The sequence below is a fragment of the Panthera tigris genome, chromosome C2 (assembly GCF_018350195.1).
Source record: "Panthera tigris isolate Pti1 chromosome C2, P.tigris_Pti1_mat1.1, whole genome shotgun sequence".
NCBI lineage: Eukaryota > Metazoa > Chordata > Mammalia > Carnivora > Felidae > Panthera > Panthera tigris.
Window position 1 is genome coordinate 22,582,243 of NC_056668.1, and position 27,414 is coordinate 22,609,656.

A 27,414-nucleotide genomic window follows, 5' to 3' on the forward strand; every position below is an offset into this window, starting at 1 on the left:
GGGAATTGTCACATGAAGGATTGATCTTCCTGGATTTAGCAAGCCCGTGTAATATGCAGTATTACTATCGATGCATCGCCCCTCAGGAACTATGTTGCGATGGGTTCTATCTGCTTCTGCTCTGACACCCACACTTTTTCGAATAAGATTTTGTGCATATTTTTCCTACTTCAGTTGTAAACGTAATCTAACATCATAGCAAATCCTCAGCACATCTTAAACCCTATCCATTTCCTCTTATTTCACTGCGTTTCTGGTTTTCTCCAAATAATTATTCTACTAATCTTTTCACCACACTTGATCACCTATGTTTAAAATTTTCTTCGTACAAGTGGATATATTAAGTCTCTGAATAATTGTTTTTCATTTTATTTGTTCCTACACTTTTAAGTCCAACAATTAAGCTTAGGTAACCCAGGGATCTCTCCCTAATTATATCACTTTTACCTCTGATATTCTCCACTGAAGTGCTCATTTACTTCTGAGGTACGAGTGGAAATTATTTCCCTCCATAATACCTAAATGTTGACCCTTCTCACAAATCATGGGCTCCAATCTCCCATTATTAAGTGGGCATTTCAACTATGACCAATAAGCAAATTAAATAAAACATAATAAATCTCTGATGCATTCAATAATTCATGTAAACTTACTATAAGCCAGGCAGTTGTCTATGTCTGGGGTAAAATTGAGACATCAGTCACTACTCTTATGGTGGTTACATTCCAGTTACATAAAAGTAATTATATATATTAATTTTTTTATTGTAATTATTGTGGTCAAAATTTAAGCAGGTAAGGGAGAGGGTTGGTGGGGATGGGCATGAGAGTTGGAGTGTTATAGTTTCAAATTAGGTGAACAAGAGTATCTTTGCTAAAAAAGTAATATTTAAACAAGGACTTAACAGAGAAAAACACAGCTCATGAAAATGCTAGGAATATAAAATAGTAAGCATAAAGATGAGATATGCTTTGGGTTTTTAAATAAGAGAGGGACCATCTGTGCAGAGGGGCATGACTCAGGTGGAAAAAAGAGACAAAAGTCAGAGGAGGCCAATGGGAGCAAGGTAGGAAGAAACCTTGAAAAGGCTGATAGGCTTTTACAATCACGATGGCTCCATCCCTGGACAAAATGTTAAACCACTGAAATGCTTTAAGCATAAAGGAATTACGTGTTTGTTTGTTTGCTTGGTTTTTGCTACAGAATAAGTCTTCTTGATTTTTTTTTAATTTAAACTATACTCTAGGCAGGCATAGGCCAAAGCAGGAAGGAAAGTTTCGGAATTTATGCAATGATCTATATTAAAAGCAAAAGCAAACCAACTAACCAAACGAACAAAAAAAAACAACTAGAGAGGTGCCTGGGTAGTTAAGTCAGTTAAGTATCTGACCCTGGATTTCAGTTTAGATCATGATCCCAGGGTAATAGGATAGAGCCCCATGTCAGGCTCTGTGCTGAGTATGGCACCTGCTGAACATTCTCTCTCTTTCTTCCTCTGCCCCTCTCCCTTGTTCACATGCAAACAGTCTAGAATACAGAGTTTTAGTTCATGAGAGCAATGAGACTGGAAATAACTTGCCAGTAGAATGAACAAGAATTCTCAAGGGGTTGGGCCTGGGTAAATAAGTAGATTCAAGGATGCTTGGTCCAAACAACTGGAAAAAGACAGTTGCCATTTGCTGAGATGGTAAAGAATGCCACAGGAAGATATATAGGGGTGAATATAGGAGACTGGCTTTGGATATCTGGGCATCTGGACATTTGCACTGACTTCAGGACATGTAAGTGGAGAGGGAATTAAACACGGAGATATAAAAGCATAGCATTCAGGGAAAAGATCCAAGCTAAAGGTGTATATTGGAGTTACAGAGTACAGGTGGTATTTAAATCCATAAGAATTTATTAGCATAGCATAGGTTATGAGTTTTTATGAAACAAAAAACTATCCAAAAAACTGAGGCACAGTGACTTTTAACAGGTCAAAGAGATTTGTAACAACTAGCAAAAGAGCCTAAGCAAAGCCCCATGAGGAAGAAGGAAAACCAGAAAAAATGGTGACATGCTAGCTATGTTGGGTGGTGGAGAGATTGTTCAAGGAGAAAGAAGTTATCAACTTCTTTTTGGGTAATATTCTGCCTCTAGATCAAGAAGTCTGAGGATTGAGAATGGACCACTGAATTGAGCATGGGAAGGTCAACAGATACCTTAATAATAGCGGGTTTTATAAGAGAAGTAGAGGTAAAAACCTGACTGGAAGGGTGAGAGGAAAATAATTAGGTTCAGAAAATATAAATGATTCTTTTGTGAAGTTTATTTATTAAGGGAGAGTAGGGGTGCAGAGAAATGACATAGTGGCCAGAAGGATTTATAAGGTCAAGATGATTTTCTTAAGACAAGAACATTTTTACTATGGAAATAAAAGCTTACTTTTTTACACTGACACCCACCAGAACAAAAGAAAAGCAACCCATCTGCCTATTATATACATATGCAGTCACACATGTATACGTACATACCTATAAAGAATATGTATATTCTATGTTCCCCCTTTCTGGGAACAGTGGACAATACTTTAAGATGTTTGAGTTCACACTTATGTATTTTGGGCTACTTATGTATATTCTATATTCCCCCTTTCTGGAACAGTGGACAATACTTTAAGATGTTTGAGTTCACGCTTACGTATTTTGGGTTACTTAGAGAAACATGGAAATAGGCAATTGCCCCATACCCTATGCTATGTTGAAATCAGTCTCTATAATGCTACCAAGATAAATGGATCATGCTGCTTCGTGACTAAAGAACTGCAAACTTCCCTTGTTATATATATGATGTAGCAGAATGTGAACATGATGGATGTTTTAAAGGGGATCTGTAATTTGACCTTACTTTTCTATTTTCATCACCACCATGGCTCCCCTCATTCAATATAGCCTCTGGGTTCCCCTTTCTCTACAGTCTATGCCACTTCACAGCATGGGATCTTTGTACAGTCACTTCGATGTTTTCTATCTTACCCTTTATTTTCACTGGACCTGTTTCTACTCAGTCTTTCAGACTTAACTCAGAAGTCGACACCTGTTTGAAGCCTTCCCCAAGAATTCCAAACAGAACTCCATTTTGTGTTCCCAAGCATTTAACCTACACTTCTACAGCAATCCTTTTCTTTTGTACTCTAACTTAAATGTAAAAACCAGGGGCCCTATGTTACTCATCTTCAGATTCCCGAGGTCTCAAACAGCGTTTGACACTTACTAGAAACTCATTATACGTATGTCGAGTACGTGAAACAACGATTAAAAATTGATACAAGTATGGACTCCTTAAAAATGAGATCTAGCTATCCCATTTCCTTTATTTTCAGAGAAGCATGGTTGTTAGAAAATTAAGATGATGCCATACATAGTTTCTGAAGACTTGCAAAAGTTTTCCTCACAGTTTTGAGGGGAAAAAAAGGAGCCTGTTGTAGACGTTTCCAGACTAGATAATAAAACCGATCAGGTAAGAGAAACCTGGCTTTATATTCAGTTGAAGAAAGTGTGTTTTCAAATGAACTTTCACCTGATTTCAAGTTTTATGTAACAAGGGTCTGGATAAAATATGATCCCAATATAAGGACAAGTAGATTGACTATAATTCCACATATACCGAATTCTATTCAGTTTATTCAGGTTAGCCTGTAAGCAGATCTCTATTCTCAAAAATGACTTGATAGACTTCTCCATGACTTGGGTGAAAACACAGATAACCACACTTCATGATATTTTTGAATTAAGTCAATCCTGGAAAAAAGGGTAGACATTGGATTTGACAGGGCCTCTCAATAGGTTAAAAAGATGAGCCCAATGGACAAGATGAGATTTAATAGGGGTAAGTACAGGGTCCTGACTGAGGTTAAAAGAAAAATCAATTGTGGGGCACAGGACTGGAGAACTCACTTAAGAACAGTCTGTGGGAAAAAGATGTAGGCTAGAAGGAAAAAAAGTGGCAAAATCAAATGAAATTTTGTATCCTTTAATAGAAATATAGTGTCCAGAGTAAGTGAGGTCATTATCCCATTATCAAATTTTACTATGCATTACTCTACAAGGTCTAGATCTAAGTATTTTTTCCTAGATCTAAGTATTATATCTAAAGAGGCATTTAACAAACTGACTTTTACCCAAAGATGAATTATCAATATGAATGACAGCTTGGCCATAATAGTAGCTAGCTAGTATTTACTGAGTACATGACCTGTGCTGCTGTTTTGAATTCATTTTCTCACTTAGTTTTCACATACGTCTAATCAAGTGGAGCTTGGAATGGCTTCTGGGGAGCATTGAAACCCCCTTCAGGACAGAAGCACCCATTCGCCAATGTGGGATGTGTTGCCTGACAGCTGACAGCGGATTCCATCTCCTCAAAGTCCCCAGGAGAAGGTGACTTTACCAGAAAATCATATCAATTAATGAAGCCACTGTGAGCTCATCATATTAAGATTTAATATGAAAAGGTTACAGTTAAAAGTGAAATACAACAAACATCAAATGAATTAGGAAAGTTAAGATTATGAATCATTTGATAAAGTTTAAAAGTTAGATTAAATGTCTTGAAGAAAACTTTAAAATATACTATATACATAGGAGTATGTAGACTGCCTTGTCAGAACATGATTTACTGGAAGTAGAAAATTATAAGGAAGGAATGATAATTGTTAACAATATGATTGTAATTTGATTTGCCTTAAATGCGCTTTTACATTTTTTTGCCCCAAGATAGGAATCTAAATCAAAAATGAAATTATGTTTTCTACAAAGAAGGATTATCACCTAAGAAGTACACTTGAAAAAAATTCATGACGAAGTCTTCAAATATATATACATATGTATATATACATATATACATATGTATGTATATATATATATATATGTGTATATATATATGTATATATATATTCTTCTCTCCCAGAATAAATAAAGGCAAATGAAGTGAGAGGCATGGAGGTGAAATAGCCAGCTCATGAACATAAGTGGTATCTGTATGCCAATTTTCATATGTATATATATATATATATATATATATATATATATATATATATATGTATATGTCTTGCTCTTCATCTAATTGTGTTTGCCCCTGGTATTTTGGTAAAAAGTTAATATAACAAAACTGATTATAAGACATATATGGGCTGGTTTATAATTACAGTTTTATAAAGATAGGAAACAAACCAAAGAGAACGGAATCAATCCTTGCTCATAAACATGAAACCAGGGCCTAATAGAAAGACCTGTTCGGGGCTTTTCTGATTTAATCCAAGCACAGGTAAATATGTTTTATTTTAGAAAAATCATTTTAAAAATGGATACAAGTTCCTTCATGTTATTTGGGAGAACGAGAAAAGAAAACTGGCAGTTACTACTAGGACTTGGCCAATTAAGATCACATGTAGGAAACAGCAGCAGAAGAAAAAGGATGTTGCCTTCCTACTGACCCTCATAGGACACCTTTGATCTAGCCACTATTTTATCCTACTTATTATTTAAATCATCATAATAGATATAATAAATTACGTGTTTACATATTGTTTTCTAATTTTTAAATGTATCTTTCTTCCTTAAAATAAGTATAAATAATATCTCATGTATTTCTTTGAGCTACTGTGAGAATTATGTTGATGACTACTCACGATTCAATGTAAATAATCACTCCTATTTTTCTTCCCGCTACAACTTTATCAAACTGTTCTCTCCCAGGAGAAATAAAGGCAAATGAAGAGGGAGGCATGGAAGTGAAATATCCAGCTCATGAACATAAGTGCTGTCTGTGTGCCAATGTCCATACCCTGTTATACCATACACTTCCATAGCCTACTTAATCAAAGATTATACCTCCACTGTTAAGAAAAGACCTATCATACTTACTAAGAGATTTTAGAAAAAAAGATGTCTAGGGCACCTGGGTAGCTCAGTCAGTTAAGTGTACGATTTGAGTTCAAGCCCTGCATCGGGCTTTGTGCTGACAGCTCAGAGCCTGGAGCCTGCTTCCAATTCTGTGTCTCCCTCTCTCTCTGCCCCTCCCCTGCTCACACTCTGTCTCTCTCACCTTCAAAACTAAATAAACATTAAAAAAACATGAAGGGCATTACTAGGATGACAGGTAGGATCAGATTTTAGTCTTTGGATTAGACAGTAATTTAATTGTTTTATAGAGCTTTTGTAGGGGAATGTTTTGTTACATACAGTAAATACACGCTGAAGTTGGCCCCCGATAAATGGCTCAGATAAAAAAATATAAGTTCTATGAACTATTCTCACAAATTTCCTATGAGTATGAAATTATGTTCAAAGAAAAAAGAATAAAGAGGAAGGAAACTAAGGCCAATAAATACACATAAGATATCTTGTGAACATAACCTGTGAGCAGAGAGAGAGGGAGACACAGAATCTGAAGCAGGCTCCAGGCTCTGACCTGTAAGCATAGAGGCCTATGTGGGGCTCAAAGTCACAAACTGCGAGACCATAACCTGGGCCCAAGTCAGATGCTTAACCAACTGAGCCACCCAGGTGCTCCCCTAGTAATGCCCTTTGTAGCAAAAGATGCAGGCATGGCATTTATTTGTTATTTATGTTTACTGTCCTTTAATCTAGAAAGTTTCCTCAGTCAGTCCTTTGTTTGCATGGCTTTGATACTTTGAAGGCTGGTTATTTTGTAGATGGTACCTCAATTTGGACTTGTCTTACATTTCCTCATACTAGATCCTGATTATGCACGTTTGGCAGGAATATTACAATTGTTATTATGTGTTCTTCTCATTACCTATTTCTGGTAGCACCCAAGTTTAATTTTCTCATTACTGGTGATGTTAATTTTGATCACTTAATTAAAGTGGGATCTGGTAGGTTTATCAACCGTAATGTTATTATTTTTCCATTGTATTTAAAAATAATTTGAGGAGTAGACACTTTAAAAACATTTCCATTTGTTTTTTTGTCATCTGACTAAATTTTTTCTCATTGTACTCGCATTAGCAACCATTGATGCCCCTCAGCTGAATTCATTTGTATTATGATATTTGTTAAAATTGGTTGATGGATGTTTTTGACATGTCTCTCTCTCTCTACTTTTTTTTTATTAATTTCTTTTCCTCCTGGCACAACACATTTTTCCAGGCTTATTTTGTACTTGGTTCCACTGTTAGAATCAGCAATTTTACAAGAAACCCTGGTTACTTTTACTGAAGAATGGTATTTAGAAACCAAGAAGTAGGGGAGCCTGGGTGGCTCAGTTGGTTAAGCCTCTGACTCTCGACTTCAGTTCAGGTCATGATCTCATGTTCATGGGTTCTAGCCCCACATTGGGCTCTATGCTAGTGGTGGGGAGCCTGCTTGGGATTCTCTCTCCCTATCTCTCTGCCCCTCCCCTGCTAGTTGCAGACTCTCTCTCTCCCTCCCTCTCTCTCCCTCTCTCTCAAAATAAATAAATAAACTTTAGAAACAAATAAAACCAAGAAGTGGGTACCAGGCTAGTATGCTCTTTGCTGCTGAGGTGTTACACGTCCCAAGTCCTCTTGGTGGATAGAGATAGATCAGAAATTGTTTTCTAAGTAAGATTCCTGACAAAAAGAAGGTCCTTGTAGAAATGGCTGAATACACACACACACACACACACACACACACACACACACACACACACACACATCTTTACTTCTTTTCTCCTTTCTATCTTTATCAACATACGTTAAAACCAGACTTCACACTGGTAACTCCAATCCCCAACCATTATCCCAGGGTTATTCTAGTTTTTGTCCTTTATCTGCAACTTTAAAGGTGAGATGATTAGTTCATACTGTATTATACTTTATATACTTACTGATGTTACCCCATACACTTGTAGAAATGAGTCATGAATCACTGCCCCCACCCTTTTACTTGGTTGGATCTCTCCTTAACACTGATTAGGTTCCAATACTCCTCTCTGGGTTGCTGTATCTGTCTTGGCACATGGAAATCCTTCTCACCTGCCTAGACTCCAACATCCCACACTAGACCACTGAGGCCCCCTTTAGTCTATTAACTCTGCTGAGGGTATGACACCCTATTCCAGGCTGTTGTGCCCCCACCCACATACAGATGTCTACCTTACTTTGATGTAGGACTTAATTTTAAAGGAGGCAAAAAAGGAAGATAAGGAAGGAAAAGAAAAAGGAAAAAAATGATTTTTGAAACAAAGAAAGTTAAAAGGGTAGCTTTTTCCTGTATTTATCACTGAATATGTAGCACATAATTTCATACGCAATTTTAGCTGCTTTATTTTATTGCCCCTTTGAATCTAAATAACCTGGTATAGTATAAAATACCATATAATAAATTATCTGTAATTTTACTAGGTCAGACAGGCCAATGAAATTTTGAGCTGTGATATTTACACCCGTTTTGAAATATTTAACTTTTTATATAACATTTCTCTTATATTTTATTTAAAATCACATTGCATTTTCATTGTTCAAATTCTTCAGGAAAGACTGCATTTTGTAAGCATTAAATAAAGAGGTCCCATCAAAGGAATAATGTTTATAAATGTCGATACTTAAATGTAGGTTTCTCATGTAAGGCTCAGGGTCTAATTCATTTTTATATCTCCATTACAATTTCAGTTGAATCTACCTCTTTCTGAAACAAATTTTAGGTATGCATTTATCACAAAATTTTAAATATTAAGAAAATTGTGCTATTCAATAAATAGTTCCAATAACCTTTTAGTTCTTACCTGAGGTGAACATTTTCTATTTTCCAAGCTGAGGGAAACTCAGTAAGTTAATACTTTCATTATAAGTATAGGATTCAGACACACCCAGACCCCATGTCAGGATAAGTATCAAATATATTTTCATTTTTCAATGAAAAATTTTCCAGTATGGAACGTGAAATATGAATAAATGTGAGATATTAAATGTTTCCTGAGAATTTAATAATGTCTATTCATTATGAATATAATGTTCTATTTTTCATATTTTTTCTAGAATTATAAGCACTTAAAAATTTAAGAAAATCTGGTCATTAGTAAAGTTTACCTAATAGATACAAACTTATATCATCTGTAAAAAAGAACATGTAAAATAGTGCATCAATATTATTATAATTCTATATATATATATATATTTGTCACATACATAGTTATTATTTATAAAAAGTTCATATTAATTACAAGGAAATTCATCTAATTTCCTGAGGCTTGGAATTAATATAAGTAGTGAATGCTCTGATCAGTACAGATCATATTCACTTCAATTTAGTATCAGTGAATTTTGATATGACTTAGCACATTTCATTTTCCTAGAATTTAATTGCTTGTTAATGGTTTATTCATATGCCTAAATGTGGACAGTCTACTTCCTATGATTTTCATTGAGATTAATTTTCTAATAACGTCGTGGTAGATAATAAATATTCATTTCTTTCTTTCCTTTCTTTATCCCTTCCTCCTTCCTTCCCTTCCTGTCTAAGTTCTCTTTCATGTCAATATTTTTCTTCCTCCTTCATTCCCCAAGAACCTTTCATACAATCCCTTCTCGTCCTTTTCCCTTAGTCTAACAAAACTTGACTTGGAGAGTAACGGGTTCCAGTTACATAATATTTTGAGTATTGATTAGTTTTGTAAACTTTTATTTTTTTAATATTTATTTATTTTTGAGAGAGAGAGAGAGAGAAAGACAGAGAATGAGCAGGGGAGGGGTAGAGAGAGAGGGAGACACAGAATCTGAAGGCTCCAAGTGGTCAGCACAGAGCCCAACATGGGGCTCGAACTCACCAACCATGAGATCATGACCTGAGCCAAAGTCGGAGGCTTAACCGACTGAGCCACCCAGGCTCTCCAGGTTTTATAAACTTTTAAACTTCCCTTTGGTCTTTACAACTAATAACATTACTTCAGGAGTATATTTATATCATATAATCATATCATTATGATATATATCAGTATCATATCATATCAGTAATAATAAATACCTTTCTTAACTTAATATAAAATTATAGTTATATACTGGAACTCTACTTAGAAAACAGTTTAAAATATTTTCATAGAAGGTATGTATTCTATTAAAACATAATATTACAATAATTTTTTGATATTTCTCTACCTACTCTTAAAATGCAATAAATCAAGTTTTTGTATCATAGGAGCTATAAAAAATATACTACAATGTATATCTTCTGACTTCCAGTCTTGTAAAACATAATGGCAAATTCTATAAATATGTATGTATATTTTATATATAACTGTTATTTATATAACTAAAAACATAACTAGATTTCTAGTTAAAATGAATTGTATTCTACATGTCATTATTTCTATATCTTTAAGCTCTGGGAATAACTAGAATGTTTTCAAACAAAAAATGCAACAGTTTTCAATGGCAGTTATATAATCCTAAATTTTCTATTTGCCTTAAAAATAAGCTTACTATTTGTAGTTTCAACTTTAAGATTTTAAAACAGATTAATTTTAGTTTGTTTTCTATCAAGATGTCTTTTATTTTTAGTTTTTTTTGATAGGGTTCTAACTTTACATAAAATATAATTTGCTTTCTTTTTTAATGTTTATTTATTTATTTTTGAGAGAGAGAGAACACAAGCAGGGGAGGGATAGAGAGAGAGAAGGAGACACAGAATCTGAAGCAGGCTCCAGGCTCTGAACTGTCAGCGCAGAACCCGATGAGGGGCCTGAAGTCACAAACTGAGATCATGACCTGAGCCGAAGTCAGACGCTTAACTGACTGAGCCACCCAGGCGCCCCTATTATCTGCTTTCCTAAGATATTTTCGCCTTTTTTTTTCATAGACAGTTCACTCATAAAGTTGGGGGATCCGAACCAAGGTTTAAAATCAATCTTGATTAGTAAATATGTTCTAAGTCCTCACTATCTTCCCTCAGATGCAACTGTTCTAAATTTTTAAGTATTGGTTCATTCCTTCTAATAATAACCTGTATCATTACTTATTAAAATGTAAAGCTATTTGATTACAGAAATATTTTAGGAGATCTCAGAAATTATTGTGCTATACTTACCAGCCAAAGCAAGAATATATTCTTGAAATCTTGTTCCTATACGGTTAGTGGCTGTGCAATTATATCGTCCAAAGTCATTGTCAGATGTAGGTGCAATCTAAAATAATCATAATAATAAATGTTGAACAATTTTAAAACAATATCACAATGGTTTTAAAATAGACTCTAGTATGCCTACCATCTTCACAACTGTTCTATTATTTACAACTCCTTGTCATATTCTTTTTTTTTTTTTCTGTATCAAGTAAGTATCACACCCTTTCAAGATGTAATCCATAGACCTGTGTTTCCATGGGACTAGGTGAAATATAGTTTAGCTATTAATTTATTAAGTAGATAAATGCTACATCTACTGAATAGAAAAATCACTAGATATTAATGTATGTAAGGATCTGAAAGGAGTACACATTTTGAAAAAAATATATTCTGCAATCACTGCAGACATGAACTTGAAAACAGAAAATTGTTCCCAAAGCATCAATTAACTCTTTGTTTTCTGTTTTAGCCTCAAGTCAGGCAGACTTAAAGTTCAAAAAAGGTTGGAAATACATCAGTTTTCTTTCCCTCTCATGATTTTATTGAATATGAAATATTAATGAAGGATGAGGACTCATTCTAAAAAAAAAATAATAATCTTTCCAGGAAGGTACTTTGCAAGAAAAATGTTGCTCTTGTGTAGTAATCCCTGTAGACAGGCATATTATCTTGATAACTAATAACAGTATCTCGCCTCCATTTATGTTCAATTCTTATCATTCTCTTTCAGTTTAGGTGCAAAATAGCTGACCTCAATCCTTACACATTCGAAATCCATAATTAAGTTAACCTTCCAGAATTCTATTGCTGAACGTTGGGACCAACCCTGTAATTCTAATGTACCGAAATTCTGAAGTATCAATTCAGAAAAGAGATTTGATGATAGTAATAGATACAATTTTCAATCCCAGTAACTATTATTAAGGGAGCATATGCTTACAACAAGAGTTGCTGTTAATTTCAACTCTATCCCAAAAAGGGGAAAATGATTTTGTGGTAATGAGAGGCCATTAACTAAAAGTGCAATTTTGAGGTCCATTGAAGATGGTAATTCTGAAAGAGTACAAAAAAAATCTGTGTTATTCATTCTCTGGTTAGCTGTCTATCTAGGAGTAGATCATAAGTTTAAGGATTAGAACATTTAACAGTTCTTATGTAAGTACTTTTGAGTGATTAAAATATTCATTTTTCTTACATTCAGTTTTTAATAAACTAGGTTAATTTAACTTTAAAACAATTTTACTAGTGGGAAAGAAATCTGCCAACAAAAAATTTCTTCATTTTACAAGCATTTGAGAGTTATTTATCTAGTCCACAGGAAAGAATGTGTACTGAACTGACACAATGCAGAGACAGAATGGCCATGACAAAGTATGAGAACTATCATGCAGCTCCTCCATATTAAAAAGGTAATTTAAATATAACCAGTTTAATTGGAATGACTTTTAAAAGGCTCAATTCAAGGTTTTTTCACTTGTTTGTTTGTTTTCTGTTCCTGGGAGTTTGCTTATCCCAAGATAGAAGTTTCATAATTTTGTCTGAAATAATTTCTTTATAATGTTGTATGATGAACAAATACAGAAAACACCCCTAATAGAATAGATTATTTAAAAGAAAAGCACAGATCTAGATATAACCTGACCAAATCATGAGCCCGGCAGCATATTTGATGTGTCCTAGGAAAGCAATATGAAAACAATGTCCAAGAGTGGCTTGACGCCCAATATGAACACAATGAAATAAGAAGTAATCTTATCAAAAAATAAAATAATGTACAAATAGGTATATTATAAAGCACTAACTTAAAAATATTTAAATTTAAAATATACCAGTTATTCCTGCTATTTATCCAAGAACTAGGAACATCTTACATATGAAACCACTTTTTCATATTTAAATATGCAATTAAAATAATTCAAGTTACTTAAGATGTTGGGCTTTCATAGTACATAATAGAACAACATATAGTTTTGAACATCAATAAGGGCTGGGAATACATTGTTGATAAGGGAATTCAATAATCTTTTTCCTAAGCCTTCAAAAACTTGGTTTCATTTCTCTGTATTCCATTGTGAGAAAAAATCATATATTTAATAGTTAGCACTTTACTTAAGAAACAACAGAGAACAATAAAACAATATTATTCCAATCAATCCATTAGAAAGTTCCTACATCAATTTTTGCCCATATATTAAAAATATGTCCAATTACCTCAGGAAGCACTCAGGGAAAAAAAAATGGATGGGCTATAGAGATGAATTTATTGGCAGCAATCCAAAGGATTTATATAATATTTTATTATGTCTTAAAATTCATAATTTAAAAGATTGAAAATATATATTTACTCAACGTGAAAGGAAAAAATTTAAAATCAATTCAAGAAATCTATTATTGACCAACTTGTTATCAATTGCAAACTCTATTTTTCTATATTGTATTACATGTTAAGAATTAGCAATTATATGACTATTATAATAATTACCAAAAAAATAAAAATGTAGTATCATAACCAACTATATATGTTATTGATTCAAGATTAGTAATGCTTATCATTGCTTTTTCTTTTTTATAGTTATTGTTATTTTGTTTTATTTTGTCTTCTTATTGTATTAGTTATACATTAGTTATTTATTCATGATTTTAATTTGATTTTTGAAAATAGTATGCACATAAAAAGTGTATATTCAAGGTCAATGCTCTAACCAACAAACCGTGCGGCTGTGTATAAATAAAAATTGCTTAGTTTTCACTTTGGGATGGAGAGAAATGCCATTTGGGCAGAAGATTAAATAACATGAGAGCTTTATATGAATAAAATATTTAAATATAAAATAATATATTTAAATGTCGGATTTATTACATGTTGCTTGAAATTGACTATGGAGAATTATGAGCTATCCCAGAAACTGAAAACTGGTAAAATGATGTAAAGCAGAAATTGCAGATTAGTCTGTCATTTAAACATGAACTTAAATCTACCTGTTACGGAATGAATTGTGTTGACCCATGGAATTCACATGTTGAAACCCTAACCTCTAATGTTATTTGGAGATAGGGTCTTTAAAGAGATAACTGAAGTTAAGTGAGGTCATAAAAATGGGTCTTAATATCCTTATAAAAAGACAAGAAACCAGAGCGCTCTCTTTATGTGCACATAGGAAAGTCTATGTTAGTAAATGGTTAGAGGGAACATCTGCAAACAAGGACAGGGATTTCATAAACAAACAAACAAACAAACCACCCTGGCACCTTGTTCCTGGACTTCTAGCCTACAGAAATGTGGATGTGGGGAAGGGTTTCTTTGTTGAAACTACCCAATCTGGTATTCATTATAGCAGCCCAAACACAGTAACACAGTACCCCAAACTAAGATTAAATCTAACCTTGGTTTTTAACTATGGTTAAATACCTACATTTTAGGTTAAATCCACCCAAATGTCTTTGCGAACTTGACCTCTGTGTCAATTAACCAATAGCTAGTTCTTCTAATAAAGTTACAAAGGAACCAATTTAAACCAAAATGGATTTAGACAGAGTAGCTTAATTATTAGTCAGCTATCCAAATAATTGGGGAAGTAATGGTTAAACCCTTCTATCAACCAAACATTTCACTAAGTCCAGTTACCAGGTAGAAGACTTAACAAGGCACCAATGAGAACACCTTGAAGTTCATGCAGTCTGGATATCAGATGTTATTTTAAACCATGCATCTTTAAAATTTATGTAAACTGAACTACAGGGAAAAAATATAGTGTCCTTTCAGCTAAATAAGGCTGGTGGGGAAGATTCCTAATTATATTGAAAGAATGATAAACTGGAAGGGTCCCTGATTATGGTCATAGAAACACAAACTTTGGGAACTGGTACAGACACATAATCAGCAATTACTAAATAAGAGGTAGTGTACTCAAACAGAATTTAAAGCCCAGGCACTAGGCAGTATAAAAACAATGATATACAATCTTAATTTAAACTATAAAATGAAAGGCGCCTCTGTGGCTCAGTTGGTTAAGCGTCCAACTCTCTATTTTGGCTCGGGTCATGATCTCACCGTTCGTAAGTTTGAGTCCCGCCTTGGGCTCTGTGCTGACAGTGCAGAGCCTGCTTAGGATTCTCTCTCCCTCTCCCTCTACCCCTACCCCTACCCCTGCTCTCTCTCTCTCTCTCTCACAATAAATAAACTTAACAAAATAAAATATGTATACATGTAAAATACATATACAAAATAAAATGAAATGAGGCAGTGAACAAGTAAATCTGGTTTATTTAGAAACTTGTAAGTATGTAACAGCAAGAAGTAACATATGCCAGTCCTAGAAACAAAGCATAACCTCAAAAACAATGGCTACAATCAACAGTGAAACTGAACTTTTGGCCCTCGATAACTGATGAATTAATTACTCATTCCCTCACTCTATTTTTTCCTGATATAACTGACTTTTTCCAAATATTACTTCATGAAAAATAATGGCTTTTGCTATACACTCATAATCCTACATAAGTAAATTATGAGAAATTAATCATTAATGGGCCATGATCCAAATGCATAAAATTTCCTTTTTAAGTAAAAGGACATGAAAAATATACAATAAGATTTGTATGTGTATATGTATTATATGAAATATATAAGTGTATTTATATCAAGGTATTTAAAAATATAAATAATAGTTAACTGCTAAAATAATACAACTTATTCATATGTACATAAAGACTTACCTCTAATATCATCTTTCTCCCTGCACTATATGTCTTTAAATTAGTGGTGTTTTTAGCTGGCAAGACTAATTTCTCTCTTCTCCAAAGGACTGATGCTGGTGGATTAGATTTCACATCACAGCTTATATTGATCGGGTTTCCTTCCCAAGAGTAATAAATTGTTTGGTTTGATATAAACTTGGGAGCATCTGTAAAGCAAAATAACGTAACATTTATAGACCTTTTCTTTTAGGTAAATAATCAATTAGCGTTAACAACAGTAATTATTACTCAACTACAAAAAAAAAGCCACATGGGGCGCCTGGGTGGCTCAGTCGGTTAAGCGGCCGACTTCAGCTCGGGTCATGATCTCGCGGTCCGTGAGTTCGAGCCCCGCGTCGGGCTCTGTGCTGACAGCTCAGAGCCTGGAGCCTGTTTCAGATTCTGTGTCTCCCTCTCTGCCCCTCCCCCGTTCATGCTCTGTCTCTCTCTGTCTCAAAAATAAATAAATGTTAAAAAAAAAAATTAAAAAAAAAAAAGCCACATCAATTCTAATTTCATATATTTAGTGTGTGACAGCAGAACTCATGAAAATATGTTGCTTGACTCTTTCATCAAATAATTTTAAAATTAATATAAAAATATTCAAAGTTTGTCAGTTATTAAAACATGAAACATTAGTGTACAAAATTTGCTTTTAATAATCTGAGAAAAAATTATCTATCCAGTTAATTAATAGCTATGTACGTATATGAAATCTGTTTCCACAACAAACTTCATTATAAAGTGAGAGTTTAGGATAATGGAATCAGTGGTCATGTGTCATTTTTAAATCTTGTCTTATTCATATAATTTCTTTTATAAGATATTTTGAAGCATATATAAAATCTAAATTGAAATGTCAATATCACAATTAAGAGACGTTTTTTTTTTCCTGAAAAATAATTTGCAGTTTTAATTAAACCAGAGATGATTTAATTTAATTGACAAAGTTGATTTGAAAATTAATCAGTGCCTCTGAGGGTCTGTCAAAACTGAGGCCCCTACATCAGACCTCTGTAAAAACAGTTAAGAGAAAATAGACAATATTATTATATTGTTTTATCAAAATAACCTAATTGCGAAGACACACAAGCGTGGTTTTTAGCCTTGCTCCATGCCAATCACAACCTCTTCAAATTTCAGTATTCTTGACTGTATAACTATTTGAGAGAATTCATTTTTAAAATTTTTACTAAATATCATAATCCTAAATTAAGTGGTAGCTAAAATGTTGCTGGTAGAAAATGTTGATTGTTATTGTTATCAATTATTTAGAACTTAGTATCATTTCACAGACTATCAATTTCAGTTTTGTTTTGTTTTACTACCTGTAATTACTTAAAAAGGAGCTACACCAATTTTGTTATATCAATAGATTATATATCTGATATATAAGAATTGTAATTTATAGTACAAATGCACAAGTAATTTTAAAATCCTTGTCCTTTATTTGTTTTAGTGTATGTTTTTAATGCCAATCTCACAGATTTGAATATTATCATAACACTGGTATGGAATATTAATTGAATGTTTTCCATGTAAGACAGTAGGATGGTACATTTTATTCTGTTTTATCTTTTTAATAACCTTGTGAGGAAGGTGCTATTCTATTTTAAGCATGAAGGATCTGGAGTAAGGGCTGTGCAGCTTATTCTAGCACTAAGCTGTAGGTGTGGGATAGGAATCTAGGGTGATTTTAACCAGAGGCCATTCATTAGATAGCCATTCAACCCAGGAACAAAATTATATTATTCAGTGCTAGCAACGTGTTGGTGATGTGGACTCTATCATACGTTATTGAGGTAAATACAATTTGAACAACCCCTCAGGAAGATAAAGAGCCTTAAAAACCTTTATAATTTTGATTCTGCAATCTGGTCTTATGTTTCTCTCCAGAGAAAATAAATAGAAACATCCAAAGTTTATATAAAGGACTTTTAATGCATTATTATCTTAACAAAAACTCAAAACAATTTAATGTCCCTCAAAAGAGAATTGTCTAAATAAGTAGTAACACATCTTGGCCCTTAGGTGTGCTTAAATATCACGCAGACATCTCTACCTATGGTTATCCTCAGCTTGCAGGGTGCCCGTCCTTCCCGTCTGACTGTCTTCAAAACTGAGCCCCACACTTCCTCAACGCAGCCTGTCCACAACCTTCAGTTGGGCGTGGGCTTCTGTACTTGGGGCTCCCACAGACTCTATGTTTTCCCTCAGCATGGTCACAGGCATTGGCCGGATCCATGTCATTGTGTTTTCACTAAATGCTCTGACTCTTACAAGTTAAGATATGCCTTGTTCACAATTATATACCTGATAGCTTACACAGTGTAAGGTGCTTACTCAAAAACCATACATCAAATTTACTTGAACTTAATCAGCCAATTAATTTTCAATTCAACAGCTCAGTTAAATTGAACGGAAGGTATTTTCAAGGAGAAATGAAAAAAAGAAAAAAAAAAGAAAAAGAAGACCTTTTTCAAGGCGTGGAAAGACGAAGTGAAAAATCTAGGAACGTATAACTAATTAGGGGTACAAGTGTGAGAGAAGCCAAACTTCCTGATGTTCAGAGTGAAAAGCTAAGGTTATATAGATATACAGCTCTATCTGTAAAACATTTTATTACTCTTCATAAATATGAAATATAATCTCTTTAACATTATCATATTCTAAGGAAAGGTTTATGGATAATTTACTTGCATATAAGTATAGCCCAATATGAAAATCATACATGCTAATGGAACTATTAATAGACGGCTGACTCACAGTCTACTCTGTCCATGATGCGGCATCTGTATAAATATGTATTATATTACTATAATTTGACCATAAACTTAGGGCAAGATTTGATTTTTCTCCAAAAGCAAGCAATTGCTACTAATTGTCTGCCTGATGATCTCAGTAGGAATTTAATTTGGAATCACTGATGTTGAGTGCAAACACGCTGCAGGCAATACATGCTATCCTGAAAGGCACATTAAAAAAAAAATGTATTTGTGGTGTGAGGCAAGAAAATATTGATAACTTCCATCTACAATAAAACATAAAGTAAATTCCCATACATTACATGCTTTGTAGACTCAAAACACTGCCAATGCAGCAATATGCACTAGCACAACATTGGCACGTTAATAAAACCGAACAATTGGTGTTGGGTCACTGTTTGAAGAAGGATACAATTCTGGCACAGGCAACATGAGAAAGCTTCAGGCTAAAAACAAGCAGCCATATTTCATGTTGATAATCAAAAAGAGTGATTTTCAGAGAATTGGCCTTTTTAAAGAGTAGGCCTTTCACATCCTGAAAGACTTGAAGTATTGTGCCAAACAAATAAACTTTGGCAGTTAAGAAAACAGCAGGCGGAAGGAGGAGGAGAGAGGAATACGGCATCAATAAACCATAAAGAAATGGAAACATCTCTCAGGGCATTATATGTCCCCCAAATCCTAGTGAAGCCCAAAATAAAATATTCTACAAAATTCAATGAACAGAAATTACTTTATGGGAAAAACACATTTTTTATCTGAGCAAAGTAGTGAAAAAATCAGAGAAACGTGAATACTGACACGATAAAATGTCATTCGCTGGATGGAAAAGTAGCGGTGTCCCTTCAGAAAGCTTCAGGTAACAATGAGAACCGAGGAAAGTGGCAAAAATGCCCTCCTTGACAACACTTTTGTCAGGTTTCTATAGCCCTTTTTAAAAAAAATGTTTATGTATGTATGTATTTATTTATTTTTATTTTTTATATGTAATTTATTGTCAAGTTAGCTAACATACAGTGTCTACAGTGTGCTCTTGGTTTTAGGGGTAGATTCCCATGATTCATCATCACCTACCTACAACACCCAGTGCTCATCTCAACAAGTGCCCTCCTCAATGCCCATCACCCATTCCTCCCTCTACCCAGCTCCCCCAAGCAAACCTCAGTTTGTTCTCTGTATTTAGGAGTTTCTTATGGTTTGCCTCCCTCGATTTGAAACTATTTTTTCCCCTTCTCTTCCCCCATGGTCTTCTGTTAAGTTTCTCAAGTTCCACAGATGAGTGAACACATATGATATCAGTCTTTCTCTAACTATTTCTGAGAGAGAGAGAGAGAGAGAGAGAGAGAGAGAGAGAGAGAGAGCACAAGCAGTGGTGGGGGGCAGAGAAAGAGGGGAACAGAGGATCAGAAGCAGACTCTGACAGCAAAGAGGCTGACAGCACAGAGTCCGAGAGTTCATGACCTGAGCCAAAGTCGGATGTTTAACCAACTGAGTCAACCAGGTGCCCCTCTATAAGCCTTTTTATAAGGACTAGGGTTTATCCTCAGGACCTTCCCTGATCAGCTGCGTTCTTCAGTAAAGAATCCTGAGCCAGTTTAGTGGAAATCTTTCTATCCTGGATATCTCAGTATCTTTGAAATCTGGTCAAGTTCCTTATTACCCACCCTTAATGCCCATATACGTGGCTTACTTTTATAAGAATTTCGTCAGGTTAGTTTAGCAAGAATCACATTGTAGTTGAAATGTAATCAAGTTTCTCTTAGTAATTTTCCATCCACTGACTTCCATCATTCTGTTCAATGACTGTAAGTCTCCACCTACTTTTGTTGTCTTTGGAATTTAGTTCAATCTCTCTCCCCCATTAGAACAGTCGTGACCCCTATTGCGATCAATTTAAATACAAGTCTACCTTAACATTTTTAAGCGCCAACATAATTTCTCTCTGACAAAAGGTAGAGTACATTCCCCAAAAAAGGCAATTAAAGGAAAACTTGTTTCCTTTTGTTTAAGAAGAAAGAGAAAAGCAAAGAAAGACATGAAAGAAACATGGCGGTGTTAGAATCTATTGGATTATTTTCTATAATTTTGAATGAAACAGTTTTGAACAATCAATCACACAATAAAGAAATTCACCCCAACCAGACTTTCATGCAGGGAGACAGGGAAGATTTATATCCAACTGTTTGTGTATTCACCAAGTTCTCCTTACACAAATAAGGGATCTTTGTGTTTATTGTATTTACCTATGAACAAAGTTAAACTTGTAATACTTTCGTGCACATGGTCATTTTAAGTTATGCAGAACTGGGACAGATATCATAGCATCAAATATCTGAAAAAGGAACCGGAGAGTCCTCTACAAATCTTTGTTCTACACACAAGAAATTTGACTCTTGGATATTTGGGAAGGTGGTGGCAGAGACAACCCGTAATCTTTTGCTCTTTTTGATCAGGTTATGAAACCACAACACTATGCCAGTTATTCTATTAATAACTAAGTACATTCTCAGAGAGTGGTTTTAATAGATCATTAATAGTGAAATTAGTGTTTGAAGTGATTATACCAAGTAATCAAGAAATGTTTCACTAGTCTTGTATGCTGCATTTAAGCAATAAAGGAAACATGTAATAGAGTTTGGAAAAAAATTTGATGGAAACAAATGCACATTGGTACACTCATTTCAGGATGATGTCAATAAAATGAGATAATTAACATCATAACCACTTTGCCAATTTCTCTGCTGAGGTGTGAGGAGCTAAGATGTAAGATGAAATGTATTCTGGGGCATGTCGATTATTTTCTGCACTCGGGGTTTTATGGCTAGAATCACATTTTGGCAACATACCCTTGAATAGATAGTGCTTAGATGAAAATTCAGGAGTTAGTTAACCTTACATTGAGAATTGAAAAATAACAAAAAAGAGTGGTGAGAAAGAGAAGGAGAGAGAATGAAAGAGGGCAGGAGGAAACAGGAAAAAAAGAAGGAAAATAAAATTAAAAAGGACAAGAAGACAATAAAGTGTATTTTGCTTTGCTGTAGAATTTATATTTCACAAATAGTTCCTGATTTCATCCAGTGCTCTCTTCTGCGTATTGGGGATCAAATGCTGAACATGAAAGACAAGATCCCCACCTTCTTGAAGTTTTTATGTTCTCTCAAGTTTATTTTATAATTTGGGGTAACTTGAACCAACTCACTGATACACTTACATCAAGTTCAGCATCAAAACACAAAAAAACTAAAATAGTAAACTATGAATTTATTTAAAACTGTAAACAGAGAGAAAAGTAAACCCATTCTTTCAATATCACAAAGTCAAAGATAATGCTCTAAACTTCAGTTGGAAAATGTGAATATACCTTTTACTCTTAATTAATAAGATATGTTAAACTATTGTATATAATTTGATTGGTTGGGGTGTCTGGGTGGCTTGGCCGTTTAAGCATCTGACTCTTGATTTCAGTGCAGGTCATGATCTCAGTTCATGAGATAGAGCCCTGAATTGAGCTCTGTGCTATCATCACAGATCCTGCCTGGGATTCAATCTCTCTCTCTTTCTTTCTCTGCCCCTCCCTGTTCACGTTCTCTCTTCTTTCTCAAAATAAATAGACATTAAAAAATAAAATAAGGGGTTCCTGGGTGGCTCGGTCAGTTAGGTGTCCAACTTCAGCCCAAGTCATGATCTCACAGATCCTGAGATCAAACCCCATGTCAGGCTCTGTGCTGACAGCTCAGAGCCTGAAACCTGCTTCAGATTCCATGTCTCCCTCTCTCTCTAGGGGATCAGGCAGATGCAAAAATATATAAGTATAATGAAGGCAATATGTATCACAATAGAAGTGGAATGGGTAAGGTTCTTGTCTGAAAGGTATCAGCACTGAGCCTAATTAGGATATGCAGGGGAGGCTCAAAGAAAACTTCCCAAAGATCATGATCCTTACTTCTAAATTTTTTGAGCATATAAAATGTGTTGAATACAGTGCTACATGCTTCCCATGGATTGTCACAACAAGCCTGACATTAGGAATCTGGACACACACACACACACACACACACAGGCATGCGCGTGATGAACTACCAGTGGAAGCCAGAATTTTGCAGCTGCTGTTTATAAGTAAAATATTACATTAGAAATAATGTCAGGCCTGCCATTGGATTCAAGTCCCAACTCTGCCAGATAGCAACGATGTCACCTTGATTTTTTGTTTATTAGTTTGGGCTTTGGGTTTTTTTATTTTATTTCTTTTTAGAATTAATAGTTGAACAAGTTTCTTTAATCTCTAGGAGTTTATTAACACAGAAAACATGAATCTTGGACAAATTAAAAATATAGACAGAGGATTATAATATTTACCATATATAAAGAGGCATTGGACCATATAAAAGGTGAAATTTGTTTTTGGTTAAAATTATAAACTCCTCAGGATAATGTTAATTATCTCAAGTTTATAAAAGCCTCTGGTTGGTAGTTTACTATACATACATACATGTAATTTTATGTATATATATATATATATGCATGTATGCTTATAATGAAAATGAAGAATAATGCTTTTAGTAAATACCATTTTAATAAGTTAACATGTTTAAAACCAAAGGATGCATGTGAGAAAATCATGTGAGTTCCTCAGTGGCAAAAATATTGGGAAGTACATGATTTTTAGGCCCCCATATTTTCTACTTCTAATTACATGATTAATAAAACTATATTTTTGCACAGACTGTGAGAAGAAAAATACATAAAACTGGATGTAGAATGAATACAATTCTTAACAATCAAAGAACTATGTTCTCCTATCTATCATCACAATGGAAAGATCTCTAAAGTATAATTATTTAAATCTAATTAAATGGAAGCCGTATAGGTAAAAAGCTGAGCTAGAACATTTCAACAGTACTTACATCCATAACCTTAAGTGAATCTCTAATTTAAAGTTACCAGCATAAGAAGAAACACCAGAGTGTGTCAGGATCTGAATTTGTCATTTCCTCAAAGCGGGGATCAGGAAAAGTATGTTCCAGGCATACAAGAAGACATTAAAGAAACTTCTAAGACTGCTTTCAGACCTAGTGCCAAGTTACTCCTGTTTTGATAAATGTACTTTTAAATTTTTTTGCCTTATGGCTGAGACTTAGGGCTGAACATGCAGCTGGCACTCATCAATGCATTCCTAACACTGCACAACTTCCCTCCCTGATTATTTGCTTACTACAAGCTTTTCACTTTCTCCTGTCATTCCCTCTCAGGCTCTGAAGGCTTTTTTTCTGAACATGGTTTATTTGTGGTTGGTAACTGTGACCTGAGTAAAGTCTTACATTCTTGCTGAGTGCTGGTCTGAATTCCTGAAGTCAGCTTGCTCATGAGCTGGCCAAAGCTGATAACGACACACAACACACGGGCTTTGGGAGCTGAACTATAAAAATCTTTGACCTGAATTTCCACAGGTTCATGAATAATAGAAATCAGGCAGCTCACTCTACAAACTCACTATGCCCTATCTGTTTTGTGAATCGAACTGAAAAGCATAATAGGGTAAGATTGACAATCAATGAAAATAAATTTGTCTTTAAAAATCATATTGATGGTATAACATGTACTGCTCTTGTAAAACAATTTTGGGATCAGAGCAAATCTGTCTTGCACACACTCCAAATAATTTACATACTGCCATGAAATGCTAACCCTTCTTGTAGTCATCATACTTTGTGGTATAAACGTTTCCATTTTTTTCTTTAATATAGATTTTAAGAACCACGGTAAAATAAAATAGGATATTCTTAAAAGTTTGACATTCATTCTTCACCAATAAATCACAGTATATAGAAATACCATTCACTTCTCTCCCACTATCTGGTTCATTGTGTGGCCTGGCCATTAGTGGCTTACTAGCCAACCAGTTTCTATTTTAAGACAATGTTGGGGTGCCTGGGCAGTTCAGGCGGTTAAGCATCTATCGGTTTCGGCTCAGGTCATGATCTCACAGTTTGTGGGTTCAAGACCCATGTCAAGCTCTGTGCTGACAGCATGGAACCTGTTTGAGATTCTCTCTCTCCCTCTCTCTGCCCTTTCCTTTTTTTCTCTCTCTGTCTCCCAAAATAAAAATAAAAATAATAATAATAAACTTTAAAAAAAGACAAAATCACTATTCTGATTAATCCTTTCTATAAGGTTATCCTCATACTTTTGAAATTAAAACCTTTTATGAAGATTTATAACATTTCACATTAGCTAACCTATGCCTGTCTACTTTGTCTCTATTTGAATCCACTTCAATCCTTAGACCCTCACCATCCCTGACCCTTTCCTGCGTTCAGCACATTGCACTAGCTTCCCATCTGTCTGATCACTATGACATACTTCATCTTAATGCGTCCATTTCCCAAATTAAAACAAAAATTCTCCCCGCAAAACCCACATAAGTTCCATGAGAGCAAGGACAATGTTACTTTTCTCACAGTTCTGTATAGCACCTGAATTTATATTTCACATCCAGTAGATATCCAGCAAATAATAGTTAAGTCAATAAATGAAAATCCAGGTAAGTGTGGAGAAAAACTATACCAACATTTGTCTCATTTTCCTAATATCACAGAATGTAGTACTTTAATCCAGTATTAATTCTGTGGTGATACATTGTTTTTCATGGACTCATTGCTTATTTTGTGAAGAAGCCAGCCCCTTAAATTAACTAAGAATTAACTGCACATGTTGTTTTAATATGTAAATCACCTTGACGCTTTTTTCAGTCATTGGATTTTCTCATTTGATTTATGCTGAGGGAATCTATCAAGGGAATAAAAACTAATATATCCTTTGGCACTTTTAGAGGATAATTCAATTAATAATTTTATAGATCCAGCTCTCCTGAATGTTCACTCATAGGCAGAATCAGCTACGGCAATTAACTGGATTCAGTCCATGTATCATGGGAATTCTAGTGGCTACATGGAATACTAAATTAGATGTGCGTTTATTGCCAATTAACCCTAGTGTTGGATGTGCATTTTCTGTACCAAATTTGAAACAAGTTATGCATAAATCTCAGCATATTTTATGACTCTAGAGTCATAAGTGTCATATTAAGATAATGCTTATGTATGACTTCTTAGCACACATTGGGTTTCTCTTTAATTTGACTGCTATTAGTGATATACTTATTACTGATAATAATATAAGCTTGATTAGGAGTACCGTGAATTATTCTTCTTTCTCTTGTCTTAATATTTTTCCATAAATTGTATGTGCATATATATATATATATAGTATATACATAATATATATAATATATTTTTATCTGAATATAAATGCATTTACAAAATAAAGGTATTTTACTATCTCTGGCTATTTCTCCTCTATTTATGCTTTATATAATTGAATTTTCCATAAAGCTACAGTATTTTATTTTATATATTTTTTTTGAGTTTAAAAGGAGGCAAGCATTTTGTAGTTTATTTATTTATTTATTTATTTTAATATATGAAATTTATTGTCAAATTGGTTTCCATACAACACCCAGTGCTCATCCCAAAAGGTGCCCTCCTCAATACCCATCACCCACCCTCCCCTCCCTCCCACCCCCATCAACCCTCAGCTTGTTCTCAGTTTTTAAGAGTCTCTTATGCTTTGGCTCTCTCCCACTCTAACCTCTTTTTTTTTTTTTTTTCCTTCCCCTCCCCCATGGGTTTCTGTTAGGTTTCTCAGGATCCACATAAGAGTGAAACCATATGGTATCTGTCTTTCTCTGTATGGCTTATTTCACTTAGCATCACACTCTCCAGTTCTATCCACGTTGCTACAAAGGGCCATATTTCATTCTTTCTCATTGCCACGTAGTACTCCATTGTGTATATAAACCACAATTTCTTTATCCATTCATCAGTTGATGGACATTTAGGCTCTTTCCAAAATTTGGCTATTGTTGAGAGTGCTGCTATAAACATTGGGGTACAAGTGCCCCTATGCATCAGTACTCCTGTATCCCTTGGATAAATTCCTAGCAGTGCTATAAGCTACAGTATTTTAAAGACTACATTATTATTATGCACAATTCTACACAGAAATTTAGGAAACAAAGCTTAAGTGAATCTCTTTCATAAAAACTACTAAGTTGTCAAAAGAAGAATAATCGGTCATACGGATATAACAGTGTTAAAGTTGTTCTATAAATAACAAAAACTCTCAGTATTATTACAATAATACAATAATAATAATAATAACAATAATTAATAATTAATAATAATAGCAACATTTGAAATAATGATGATGAGGGGGTGCCTATGTGACTCAGTCAGTTAAGCGTCACAGTCTTGATTTCAGCTCAGGTCACGATCTCACAGATTTGTGCATCAAACCCAGGGTCGGGCTCTCTGCTGATGGTGTGGAGCCTGCTTGGGATTCACTCCCTCTCCCTCTCTCTCTGCCTCTTCCCTGCTTGCTCTCTCTCTCTCTCTCTCTCAATAAATAAATTTAAAAAAAAAGAAAAAGAAATAATGATGATGATAATAGTTAATGTGGTGTTTATCATCTATCAATCAGTGTTTAGGTGTGTTATGTAATGAACAAATTTAATTGCAATTACATTACATTGGTACTATTTATTGTCAGTATTTTACCTTTATATTCATTACCTCTTAATTGAAAGGCTGAAATATAGGTAATTATGTAAACCTTTTCTACCTTCCTTTAAATGTCTTCAATAAAAATTGGTATCAAATTGTTACATATTTTTAACTTTCAAATAACCACAGTATTATTTAGTTGGACTTAGATCACAATTTCATTCTGCTTAACTACCGTTTATGTTAACATATATTTTATATTTTTAA

At 34.2% G+C, this 27,414-nt stretch overlaps 1 protein-coding gene across 1 annotated transcript in view; it reads right to left on the minus strand.

Moving 5' to 3' along the window:
* NCAM2 (neural cell adhesion molecule 2) overlaps positions 1 to 27,414 on the minus strand; it is a 223,505-nt gene that overhangs the window by 91,931 nt on the left and 104,160 nt on the right. The window contains exons 10-11 of the mRNA XM_007075055.3: positions 15,801 to 15,988; positions 11,049 to 11,145 (exon numbers count right to left, since the gene is read on the minus strand). Coding sequence (XP_007075117.1) covers positions 11,049 to 11,145; positions 15,801 to 15,988 — 285 coding nt within the window. The remainder of the gene's footprint in view (positions 1 to 11,048; positions 11,146 to 15,800; positions 15,989 to 27,414) is intronic.